Source organism: Dama dama, chromosome 22, assembly GCF_033118175.1.
Source record: "Dama dama isolate Ldn47 chromosome 22, ASM3311817v1, whole genome shotgun sequence".
NCBI classification, from domain to species: Eukaryota; Metazoa; Chordata; class Mammalia; order Artiodactyla; family Cervidae; genus Dama; species Dama dama.
In genome coordinates this window covers 51,361,548-51,374,894 of record NC_083702.1, presented here as the reverse complement: position 1 = coordinate 51,374,894, position 13,347 = coordinate 51,361,548, and the positions used below count along the sequence as shown (strand labels likewise).

The 13,347-nt window shown below is 42.7% G+C and overlaps 1 protein-coding gene across 3 annotated transcripts; it reads right to left on the bottom strand.

The window, feature by feature from the left end:
* Nucleotides 1–122: 122 nt before the first annotated feature.
* Nucleotides 123–7,601, bottom strand: LOC133043984 (ubiquinol-cytochrome-c reductase complex assembly factor 6). Of its 3 annotated transcripts, none has more exons than XM_061125498.1 (3): nucleotides 7,460–7,601; nucleotides 6,999–7,116; nucleotides 123–262 (listed from the first exon to the last, which is right to left on the bottom strand). In XM_061125498.1, exons 2-3 carry the CDS (start codon nucleotides 7,104–7,106, stop codon nucleotides 155–157), a joined length of 216 nt encoding a protein of 71 aa, XP_060981481.1. In that variant the 5' UTR covers nucleotides 7,107–7,116; nucleotides 7,460–7,601; the 3' UTR covers nucleotides 123–154. The 3 variants fall into 3 exon arrangements, with proteins under 3 accessions (XP_060981481.1, XP_060981480.1, XP_060981479.1); XM_061125497.1 differs by having other exon boundaries at nucleotides 7,418–7,552; XM_061125496.1 differs by having other exon boundaries at nucleotides 6,999–7,538.
* Between the last annotated feature and the right edge of the window lie 5,746 nt (nucleotides 7,602–13,347).

The window sequence follows — 13,347 nt, the reverse complement described above, 5'->3', positions numbered from 1 at the left end:
CTGATGATATAAACTGGCAGTTTTCAAGATTAACTGGTCAAGCCATTACTAAATCAGTTAACATCTACTGAACACTTCCTCTTGCAGTTTGTATTAGACGCTTAAACAAATAGTTTCACTCGTTAAATTCTAAAAATATATATTTAATTCTCATTCACAGAGTTCTTGGCAGAGTTGAATTTTGAGGTTCCTGTTGTCTTTCTTTCAGTCCCAAAAGCTCTGTTTTGAGTTCTCCAGGTTTGGGTGGAATTTCAGGTATTGTCTATAAAATACAAAAACAAAACATACAGATAGCCATGCTTTTTTACACTGTGAATATGACCTGAAAAACATTAAAGAAAAAGTAAAAAAGAGCAAAAGCTCCCTGCCACTCAATGATAAATATTATGAGGACCAGCTGTTGATCTAAGTTACTTTCTAGTCCTCTGCAGCTCTCGTCATGGCTACATCTTAAGTACCAAAGGACTCACAGAAAGTTTGCATCAGTATCAACTGACAGGCCACAAATTTGAACAAGGTTTTCCACATTGGGAAATTCTTTCCTGCACTGTTCACTGACTTCTCTAACATGCCTAGCCAGAAAACAAGTGTTAGGAATCAATTCATTTGTTAGAAAACAGTGCCTACTATGTGCAAAGCATAAGCAGTAAGCAAAAAAAATTACAAAACTGCCTTCAAGAAAGGTGACTTCTCAAAAATTTGTAACAGCTTTCAGTTCAGTCGCTCAGTCGTGTCCGACTCTTTGCGACCCCATGAATCAGCAGGCCAGGCCTCCCTGTCCATCACAAACTCCAGGAGTTTACTCAAAGTCATGTCCATCAAGTCAGTGATCCCATTCAGCCATCTCATCCTCTGTCATCCCCTTCTCCTCCTGCCCCCACTCTCTCCCAGCATCAAGGTCTTTTTCCAATGAGTCAGCTCTCCGCATCAGGTGGTCAAAGTACTGGAGTTTCAGCTTCAGCATCAGTCCTTCCAATGAACACCCACGACTGATCTCCTTTAGGATGGACTGGTTGGATCTCCTTGCAATCCAAGGGACTCTCAAGAGTCTTCTCTACCACCACAGTTCAAAAGCATCAATTTTTCAGCGCTCAGCTTTCTTCATAGTCCAATTCTCACATCCATACATGACCACTGGAAAAAGCATAGCCTTGACTAGACGGACCTTTGTTGGCAAAGTAATGTCTCTGCTTTTTAATATGCTATCTAGGTTGGTCATAACTTTACTTCCAAGGAGTAAGCGTCTTTTAATTTCATGGCTGCAATCGCCATCTGCAGTGATTTTGAAGTCCCCAAAAATAAAGTCTGACACTGTTTCCACATCTATTTCCCATGAAGTAACAGCTTTAGTGAGATATAATTCACAAACCATGGTATGGTTTAAATATTGCTATGGTATGGTTTAAATACCACCTATTTAAATATTCAATGACCTTTGGTACAGCCACAAAGTTGCACATCCACCACTATAATAAATTAGAGAACATTTCCTCACCCCAAAAAGAAACCCCAAACCCATTAGCAGTCATCCCCATTTCCACACAACCTTCACACCACCACCGCCATCACCAAGCCACTGCCCTGTCTATAGGCATGCCTCTTCTGAACATTTCATATAAACGTATCACACAACATGTGGTCTTTCGTGACTAGTTTTTTTCACTTAGCATGTTTCCAAGATTCATCCATGTTGTCAGGTATATCAATCCTTCCTTTTAGGACCAAAAAATACTCCATTATATTTATTTATTTATCCACTCACCATGTATCCATTTATTTACATGAATACAAATAAATGTATCCATTTATCCACTCACGAATTAATGGATATTTATTTGGATTGTTTCTACTGTTTGGCTACAGTGACAATTCAACTTTGATTAAAAGAAAGCACTTATTTACATACTAAAAATACAACCAATTTAATATGATTTTGGCATCAAAAGTTAGCAATGTTGGCACAGGTCCTAAATAGCAATTTCTGTATATGTGGCTATTTCTGGAGACAGCCAAAAATAAGTGCTTTAACGGGGCAGCCTGGATGGGAGAGGAGTTTGGGGGACAATGGATACATGTAGATGTGTGGCTGAGTCCCTCTGCTGTCCACCTGAAACTATCACATTGTTAATTGGCTACACTCCAAAACAAAATTAAGTTTAATTAAAATGTCAAAAAAAGAAAACATCATAGTAAATGGTGTAGAAAAAGGCTTTCAAAATTTTAATTCAGAAATGTAAAATTCAAAATGTCTAGTGCACTCCACTTAAATGATTCAGGATGAAAAAAAATTATCAACAACAACAAAAAAAACCCAATGCTTTAAAATGAGTGCAGAGACTGTTTTTTGACCTACTATGCCTCCAATAGTAAACAGATGATAAGTTAAGAAAAACAGAACCAGTTAAAAGTAATGCCAGGGGAGAAGGAGATGCAAACGGGAAGCCTGAGCAGAACACAATTCCAGGACAGAACACCTGCCTTGAGTCTTTGAATCTGCTCCTTTCCCGATGAACTGGGCGGGACGACTAGGAGAAGGTGCCCTTAAAGCCGCAGTCCCAAACCTTTCTGGCACCAGGGACTGATTTTGTAGAAGACAATTTTTCCATGGCTCAGGGGTGGGGGTGGGGGGTGATTTCGGGATGATTCAAGGACATTACATTTATTGCACACTTAATTTCTTAACCTAATGCTGCTGCCGATCTGACAGGAGGTACCGGTCCAAAGCCTGGAGCTCAGGACAACTGCCTTAGAGCTTCTGCCTTCAAACAGCACTGAGCACAAGCCCCAGGCAGCCCTCCTGGTTGCCTCTGCTCTGAAATGCAGCCCGACTTCCAGCTGCATAGGCTGAAAGACTCCTGCAAAGGCTGGGGATAGTGACAATAGTGACAATAACTGCTGAACAATACCAACAGACACAGATAAAAGAACATAAATCCCTTAAGTATTAGTAAAGCCAACAGCCTCCTACACACAGCCTGCCAGCCCTGGCCATCAAGTTCCTACAGAGGTCCCCCACCGCCGATATCACCACCCAGTCAGGATGAGGTGGCCTGGGACACGTAAGCATGCCCCTTCTAGAGATTTCTGGCCCGTGCCACCTCCTCCCAAGGTCCAAGCAGCTGCTGGTAACAATCCTTGAACTTTCTTGCTGATGAGATGTGAGAATGAGGGGTCAGTTCCCAGGCATTCCTCTCTTTGTGAAACCTGTTTGATGTCTATTCCTGCACAAGCTAAAGACCAAACAAATTGCATTTCTGTGGAAGATTCTTACCCCCTCTTACCCATTCCTGTCTCTACTATCCATCCTTGATGATTCCCTAAAATTCAAGAGAAGCAGTCTAAAGTGGTAAAGAGCGACTGCCTCATTATTTGCAAAAAACCTAGATACCAACTAAATGTCCACAGAGAATTGAGTAAATAATATATGGAGTATCTATATTATGAAATACTGTTCAATGACCAGAAAGAAAAAAAGCTATTAATATAAACAAATCTATTCATACAGTCGTTAACCAAAACAAGGAAGTCACAGAAAAACATGTATATGAGTTTCTATTTATATGAGGGAAAAGCACCCCATAAATTCTGTGTGTGTGTGTGTATTCAACAACAGGAAAAATCTAGAAGAATATACCAACCAACAAATGGTAGTTACACTGGGGAGTAGACTAGAGAAAGGGGGTCGTCAGTGGGGGGCTTTTTCACTTTTAGTCTATGTGTTGCTTTCAGTCATGTCCAACTTTTTGCAACCCTATGTACTGTAGCCCACCAGGCTCCTCTGTCCATGGGATTCTCCAGGTAAAAATACTGGAGTGGGTTGCCATGCCCTCCTCCAGGGATCCTCCCAACCCAGGTCTCCCGTGTCTCCTGCACTGCCGGCAAATTCTTTACCACTGAGCCTCCAGGAAGCCCATTCACATCCATAAACACCAAGCACATTTTGAAGGAGTCTTTTGGGCCTAGAAAAGAGAACAACAGTCTCAAAGGCCCCTTGCCGAATCATCTAACTTCGGAGAAAACAAAACAGAACTTTAGTTCCACCCTGATGCTCCAGGCTGGTTGCATGCATCTGGGACTCTTCAACCCCTGTCCAGAAACCTTCCACCCCCTACACCTGCCCAGAAGACTTATCACCCCCTGCCCAACTACAAATGTCATCTCAACAAAAGAATACTCAAAATATCCCGCCTGATTAACGTTTCCCTTATCACTTCCACAAACCTCCCTGTAAGTTTGAAGCCTCCCTGATCCCTCTCGGCGCTCAGCCTGGTCGTTAGGCTGACTGTCACCCCTCCTTGCCTGAATAAAGGTAACCTACTTCTGTTAGGTCGTCTTTCCTTTTCTGCCTTGCCCGAACGGTACCTTATGCATTCCTGTAATTATTTGCACTGTACTTCCTTGCCTCCATCTCCCCAGGACCGTAACTCCTCAGAAGTATCTCTAGTTCCCAGTTCTAATCCAAAGAATGCTTATTAAAATTAAATTCCTCCCTCCTTTGAAGGCCTACATTCACTCCTTCATTCAACAAATATTTACTGAGCATCGACTACATTCTAAAATCTCTTCTAGGTGATTGAGGCAGGAGAGCAAACCTGACAGGCATAGTCTCCCCACCCTGGAAATTATACTCTAGTGGAAGAAACATAGAACAAGTAAACAGAGAAATGATAAGATCACTGCAAATTGTGACAAGTGCTCTGTCCGAAACGAAGGACAAGATGGAAGAGCACAAGAGCAATTCTCTGGGGGCCATACAAAGAACACTCACTGCTGGAGGAGATATCTGAGCAGAGACTCTGAAGTTCTGAAGAAGTAAACCAAAACAAAATCTCGGGGGGGGGGGGGGGGGGCGGGCGGGGGGGAGCATTCCGAGAAGAAAAAAAGCATGACCCTGAGGTGGGGACAGGCTTGATGAATTGGAGAAACAGCAAGGAAGTGTGTGTGGCTGCAACAGAGGGAACAGAGAGGAAAGAGAAGATAAGGTCAGTGGCAGGCAAGTGACAGACACAGTTAAACCTCAAAACTGCCTAAGACTGTTTTAAGAGCAGGCCATGTGTGTTGCTTTAACGGCAACGAGATGCCATTGTAAGGTTTTAGGCCCCAGGCAGACGCACTCCTAATTTCAACGTCACTTTTGCAGAGTTCCAAAGAATAGCAAGGAGAGATAAGAAAGCCTTCCTAAGTGATCAACACAAAAAAAAAAAAAAAAAAAAATAGAGGAAAACAATAGAATGGGAAAGACTAGCGATCTCTTCAAGAAAATTAGAGATACCAAGGGAACATTTCGTGCAAACATGGGCACAATAAAGTACAGAAATGGTATGGACCTAACAGAAGCAGAAGATATTAAGAAGAGGCGGCAAGAATACACAAAAGAACTATACAAAAAAAGATCTTAATGACTCAGATAGCCACGATGGTGTGATCACTCACCTAGAGCCATACATCCTGGCATCCGAAGTCAAGTGGGCTTTAGGAAGCATCACTACAAACAAAGCTAGTGGAGGTGATGGAATTCCAGTTGAGCCATTTCAAATCCTAAAAGATGATGCTGTGAAAGTGCTGCACTCAATATGTCAGCAAATTTGGAAAACTCAGCAGTGGCCACAGGACTGGAAAAGGTCAGTTTTCATCCCAATCCCAAAGAAAGGCAATGCCAAAGAGTGTTCAAACTACCGCACAATTGCACTCATCTAACATGCTAGAAAAGTAATGCTCAAAATTCTCCAAGCAAGGCTTCAACAATACATGAACCAAGAACTTCCAGATGTTCAAGCTGGATTTAGAAAAGGCAGAGGAACCAGAGATCAAAATCCAACATCCACTGGATCACAGAAAAAGCAAGCGAGTTCCAGAAAAACATCGACTTCTGCCTTAATGACTATGCCAAGACCTTTGACTGTGTGGATCACGACAAACTGTGGAAAATTCTGAAAGAGATGGGAAGACCAGACCACCTGACCTGCCTCCTGAGAAACCTGTATGCAGGTCAAGAAGCAGCAGTTAGAACCAGGCATGGAACAATGGACTGGTTCCAAATTGGGAAAAGAATATGTCAAGACTGGATACTGTCAACCTTATTTAACTCATAGGCAGAGTACATCATGCCAAATGTGGGGCTGAAGCACAAACTGGAATCAAGACTGCCGGGAGAAACATCAATAACCTCACATACGCAGACAACACCACCATTATAGCAGAAAGCAAAGAGGAACTAAAGACCTCTTGATGAAAGTAAGAGGAGAGTGAAAAATTTGGCTTAAAACTCAACATTCAAACAACTAAGATTATGGCATCCAGTCCCATCACTTCATGGCAAATAGACGGGGAAACAATGGAAACAGTGAGAGACTTTATTTTCTTGGGCTCCAAAATCACTGCAGATGGTGACTGCAGCCATGAAATTAAAAGACATTTGTTTCTTGGAAGAAAAACTATGACCAACCAAGACAGCATATTAAAAATCAGAGACATTACTTTGCTGACAAAGGTCCGTCTAGTCAAAGCTATGATTTTTCTAGTAACCATGTATGGATGTGAGAGTTGGGCTATAAAGAAAGCTGGGCACCAAAGAATTGATGCTTTTGAACTGTGGTGCTGGAGAAGACTCTTCAGAGTCCCTTGGACTGCAAGGAGATCAGTCAATCCTAAAGGAAATCATTCCTGAATATTCATTGGAATGACTGATGCTGAAGCTGAAAATCCAATACATTGGCCACCTGATGCGAAGAATCGACTCACTGGAAAAGACCCTGATGCTGGGAAAGATTGAAGGTAAGAGGAGAAGGGGACGACAGAGGATGAGATGGTTGGATGGCATCACCACTTGATGGATATGAGTTGAGCAAGCTCCTGGAGTTAGTGATGGACAGGGAAGACTGGCGTCCAGCAGTCCACGGGGTCGCAGAGTTGGACGTGACTGAGCGACTGAACTGAACTTTGCCTCCGTTAAAATGAAGTGGTCCAGGAGCGAGGCGCAAGGATCCTCCTGCACTCACCAGGTCTGGTCGGTAGTACCTATGCACCACCTCGGCGCCGGCGCACATGGCCAGGAGGCTGGCGGCGAACATTTTCAGGTAAGACGTCCAAGACACACCCGCGGGCATCTTCGGCTAGCTGGACGGGGAGGGAAAGCAGCCGGCGTTAGAGGTCCTGAGTAAGCCTTGAGAGGAAACGAGCCCGACTGCAGCGCAGCGGCGGAGTCAAAACACCTGGGACCTCAATAATGAAGAGGGCGCTGGGCGCACGAACGCCCGCTAGAGGCGGAAGACCAGCCCTCCACGGTTCGGAGTGTGGGGGGGACTCGGCCTTCGGAGTTCAAAGGCGGCTCTAGCCAAGCGAGCGGAAGGCCGCAGGGGAATTGTTCCACACCGGATGGTTTACCCCTGGAATTCGAGAGAGGAGAGGGACTACAGACCGTACTGCCCAGCCTACAGGTGCGCCCCGGGGGAGCCTATACCGCCAGCTGCACGGGCGCTCGGCAGCGGGTCAGAGGACGGCGAAAGGGCGCTGGGGAGCCGGACGGGTGGCCGCGCGCCGGACCGAAAGTGCGGGGGATGAGGGCCGCGCCGGACCGGAAAGCGGTGTCACTGCCGGCGCGGGCACGTAACCCGCTCGGAAGTGGGGCTTTCAGCCAGAGCATGCGCCTTTTTTTTTCCTCTTCTCCAAAGCCATTACCCAAAATCCTTCTAGACCCCAGGATCTGGGCGCCCTCATCATTTTCTTGATAACTGAATTTTCCTTGCAGATGTCGAGTCTTGAGCTGCGCTCTGCCTGCATTCTTGCATCGCGTGTGCTTTCCCACGCACAAAGGAGGTTGTTCCCGTTTCTGCCTTTCAGGAGCGGGTGGAGAATCGCATACTGAGCCATGCGTGCTTAGGTGAGGCCACTCTGGAGCAAATGAAGTTAAAAGCATTCTCTGTTGTTCCCTAAGAAGGAAAGTTACATGGCTCAAAGTAGCCTGGAGTTAAAACTCCCCTTCGGGTCCTCTCCACCATTCTATGCAAAACAGAACTCTCTCACCTGAAGGGGAAAAAATGGACATTAAGGTTGATTACGTCCAGCTGCCGGCCGGTCCCAGCCTCTGGCTGATCTCCAGAATTCCTTGCCCTAGCCTGTTAAGAGATAACTAGCCCAAACATCCTTGGAGAAAAACAGGCCCCCTTAAGACAGTAAATGTCCACATGTATGCCTACGTATACTTACTCTTTCCTTGGGTTAGTGCAGCAGCTCACTAATCTGACTGCTGCCCCTTCTCACCTCAATAAAGGTGATCTGTTCAGAAAGAAAGTGCCCCTCTCCTCCTTTTTCCGAACCCTACCTTCTCTAACTCCCTTGCCCTACACCCTGCACATCGCTTGTTACCTGAAACAGAGCCACACCCAGACAGCTATGACATTGTGCTATGGTGCCACTGGAAAAATGGAAGAATGAAATCAACATTTAGCCTATGTGTTTTTAAGATTGTGTTTTGCAGACAAAGTAAACAAACTTATGGTTACCAAAATGAGAAAGGGGTGGGAGGGACAGATGAATTGGGAGTTTGGGATTAACAGACACTACTATATACATTACAGACACTACTACTATACATAAAATAGACAAACAAAGGGACCTACTGTATACCCCAGGGAACTATATTCAGCATCTTGTAATAGCCTATAATGCGAAAGAATCTGAAAAAGAATATATATTCTTACATATATTTGTGTTTATGTATCTGAATCACTTTGCTGTACACCTGAAACACAACACTATAAATCAAGTAAATTTCAAGTAAAAAGATTTTGTTTTGTTTCATTAAGCAAAAGGTTAATGAAAGACAATCCAAAGAATTAACCTTCTATGTATAATATGTATCGTGATACGGTCACATTTTTTAAAACAAGTTTATGGTGGTATATTTGACATTCCGTAAACTGCATGTATTTAAATATACAATTTCGATAAGATCTGACATATTTGTACACTTGTGAAACCATTACTAGGATCAAGATTATGAACACATCCACCACCTTTAAAAGTTTCTTTGCACCTCTAATTCTGCCCACACAGCCTCATTTCCTAGGAAACAACTGATCTTATTTTCTGTCACTATAGATTCGTCTGCACTTCCCAGAATCTTAAAGAAATGGAGTCATACAGAATGTACTATTTTTGGTCTGGCTGATTTCATGCAGCACAATTATTTTGAGATTCATCCACACTGTTGCATGTATCAGTTGACTCCTTTGTATTGCTGAGTATGTTTATATGAAGATTGGCTTATCCGTTCACCTTTGGTGGACATGTGGGTTGTTTCCAGTTTGGGGCTAATATGAATAAAAACTGCTCTGAACATTGAAGAGTGCCAGAAAAACGTGTACAGATCTATGAATATATGCTTCCACTTTTTGCATACATTCCTAGGTGTAGAATGACTGCAGCCAATGTGGGTATGTAGCTTAACTTTTTAAGAAATTGCCAAACTGTTTTCCAAAGTAGTTATATGATTGCACATTCCCATCAACAGTGTATGAGAGTTATAGTTTCTCCACATACTCTCCAACACAGTATAGCACTCTTCAAATTTTAGATATTCTAATAGGTGGGTAATGGCATCTCATGAATAATCATGTTGAGAACCATTTGGGGAAGTATCAGTTCAAATCTTTTGCACATTTTAAAATTGGGTTTTTTTAATTATGAATTTTGAATCTTTATACATTATGGATCACTTTGGTTCAGTTCAGTTGCTCAGTCCTGTCCGACTCTGCAACCCCATGGACTGCAACATGCCAGGCTTCCCTGTCCAACACCAACTCCTGGAGCTTGCTCAAACTCATGTCCATCAAGTTGGTGATGCCATCCAACCACCTTATTCTCTGTCGTCCCCTTCTCCTCCTGCCTTCGATTTTTCCCAGCATCAGGGTCTTTTCCATTGAGTCAGTTCTTTGCATCAAGTGGCCAAAATATTGTATTATTATAAACTAATAGTGTACTTAAAGTATTGGAGTTATAAGATGGATCTGATCTACAAATATTTTCTCCCAGTCTATACTTTGACTTTTCTTTTTCTTAATAACCTTTTGAAAAGCAGTTTTTAATTTTAATGAAGTCCCATTTCCATTTTTCTCTTTAATGGGTCATGCTTTGCTGTTGTATCTAAGAAATTCAACCCAAGGTCATAGATTTTCTGTTGTATTTTCTCCTAGAAGTTTTATAGATTTAGGTTTTACAGTTAGGTCTATGATCCATTTTGAGCAAAACATTTTGTATGGTGCGAGGTGTGGGCCCAAGTTTTGTTCTGTTTGCACATATGTGCTTAGTCACCCCAGTCCTGTCCAGCTCTTGGCGACCCCATGGACTGCAGCCCACCAGTCTCCTCTGTCCGTGAGATTCTCCAGGCAAGAATACTGGAGTGGGTTGCCATGCCCTCCTCCAGGGGATCTTCCTGACCCAGGGTTCAAACCAGAGTCTCTTGCGCTGCAGGCGGATTCTTTACTACGGAGCCACCTGGGAAGCCTGTGTGCATATGGCACCTTTTGTTGACAAGACTAATGCTTTCTCCACTGAATTGCCTTTGTACCTTTGTGGAAAATCTGCTGATTAACTGTCTATGTATGTGGCTTTCTGGACTTTATTATTTTCCATTGATATACTTTAATCTATTGTGATACCACACTATCTTGATTACTATTGCCTTATAATAAAAACCAGGTAATGTAGTCCTCCAGTTTTTTCTTTCTTTTTGCTATATTCACTATTTTGTTCTATTTCTTTAGATTACACGTATAAGTGATATTATACTGTTCTTTCTTTATGAAGAATGTTTTGGTTATTCTAGATCTCTGAGTTTCTGTATGACTTAGAATCATCTCATCAATTTCTACAATAAAGGCTACAAGGATTTTGATTGTCATAAGATTGAATCTGTAATCATTTTGACAATATTGTCTTCTGATCTATGAACACAATGTATCTCTCCACTTATTTAGGTCTTACTTAATTTATCTCAGCAATATTTTTATAATTTTGGGGAACATTTTTTACTAGACTCATCCCTAAGTATTTCATATTTTTTTGGTATTACTGTGAATGGTGTTTTTTCTGATGATTTGTTGGTAGTATATGGAGTACAATTGATTGTTCTATATTGATCTTTTATCCTACAACTTTAACAAAGTAGATTGCTCTCCATAATATGACTGGGCCTTATTCAATCAGTTGATGGCTTGAACAGAACAAGAAGGAATTCTCAAGCAGATGGCCTTCAGATTTGAACTGGAGCACTGGCTTTTCCTGTTCTCCAGCCTGATAGCCTTCAAATTCGAGCTGTGACATCTGTTCAAGAGTTTCCTCCTGAGAATTAAAAGGATTAATATACGCAAAGCACTTAAAGCAGTGCATGGTACAGAGTCAGTAAATGGATGCTGCTCTAAGTTCTACTATCATCATTACCACTGTTGTTATTAACATAACTGCTGTCTTTAGTACCCACTCACCCTCCAAGACCCCCCCCCAATTCCACAGCAACACTGGACATTTAATCTTCCTCTTTAACACCTGTCAACAGGATCAACTAATAATTTGTAAACCCCAGTTCAAAGTAAAAATTCAGGCCCCTTTTAAGTAAATAATTTCAAGATGGCAGTAGCAGAACAGTTAAGTCAATTATGGGACCTTATTCAACTACTCAGGCCTCCCTAGTGGCTCAGTGGTAAAGAATCCACCTGCTAGTGCAGGAGACTTGGGTTCAATCCCTGGGTCAGGAAGATCTCCTGGAGAAGGAAATGGCAACCCACTCTAGTGTTCTTGCCTGGAAAATCCCGTGGACAGAAGAGCCTGGTAGGCTACAGTCCACGGGGTCATAAAACAGCTAGACACAACGTAGCAGCTAAACGGCAATAAATTCAACCACACAGATCACACACCCATAAAGCCAGCCCTTCCTGCCAGCATCAGAGATGATCTCCTATCCAAGATGATAGCTTCCTACTTCTTGAGCTTCCCATTAGTAACCTTCACTTCGACTTAATTTCCACAATATTCTCACCTAATTCAGGCATTTAAAAATATATTCAGGATGGGGAACTGGTGGTTTACAGGTAAGGACTCACATTCCCACTGCAGGGGGTATAGGTTCCATCCCCATGGGGGAGATAAGATTCCACATGCTGTGGCGGCCAAAAAAAAAAAAAAAAAAACAAGAATACCTTAAGAGATGTTGCTTTAAACCTTCTCCAGACTGCGGTCCTGAGCAGTTAGCAAACCCAGAGAGAAAAAGAGGATGGGCTGTTGCTACTTCAGTCATTCAACAGATAGTCACTGAATACCGCCCATAACTCAGATTCTGAGTGATATCTACCAATAAGCAGAATATTCATATAAGTTCTGAAGAGTTTAAAAATGTTCTAAGTTTCACTTAAGCAATTCATAATACAAATCAATATTTCTGTATTTACTAATGAAAACCCTTTTCTGAATCCTAGAATGAAGAAGACAGAAACAGCAGAGCTTCCACTATTTCCCAGCTCGTATATTAACCAATGAGTGATAAACCTGCTGTAAACCACTGAGACTTTGCACTCATCTAATGCGACAGCATTAACTATGGAAAACTAATAGAGCAGCCATGTCTCCCATCATGCAAACTAGAGAAACAGCAAAGCCTATTTTCATGCAGTTAATGAAGTTCTTACACAAAAACCAGTGCTAACTTGAGAACTAATGAAACAAACACGAGGGGCAAAATCATCAAGAAATGAGGGGTTGGCCCAAAAGGCTGAAAGGAGGAAGTCATGTTTGAATGCCATCTAATCTCATAGACTTCGGACTTTTATATTTCTACACGTTAAAAGTAAAGCAGAGAACAGTTTATGCAAAGTTTCACATTTTACAAAACCCTTTTACAATCACCGTCATTTCACATATTGAGGCCCAATATGGTACAGTGCCCAGGAGTCCCAAGTTTTCTGACTGAAAGTTTCTTCTTTCTCTTACATCACAGTAATTACTTGGTCATTAACGCAAAGCACTGTTTTTAATCATAATAAAATGTTGGGTGGAAAGGCCCGGATCGTTCTAACAAGCATAAAATCCGCACCTACACAGCGCCAAGAACTTCACCAACTCGCAAGCGCCCACCACCCACCCACCACTGAACAGTCAGGCAGGACAAAAGCTTACATCAGCATAGTGCTCGCCCTCCCAGCCTTTTTAATCCTCCACCCTTCCCGAAAGGCCAAGTGGCAAGCAGAAGAACCAACGAGAGGAGCGCGAACGTGACTGGACGGCCGGCATCACGTGATTTGGCTCTGAGCAGACGGAAGCGCAGCGCTGAGGGTGGGGCTGGCCTACTGGGGGAGG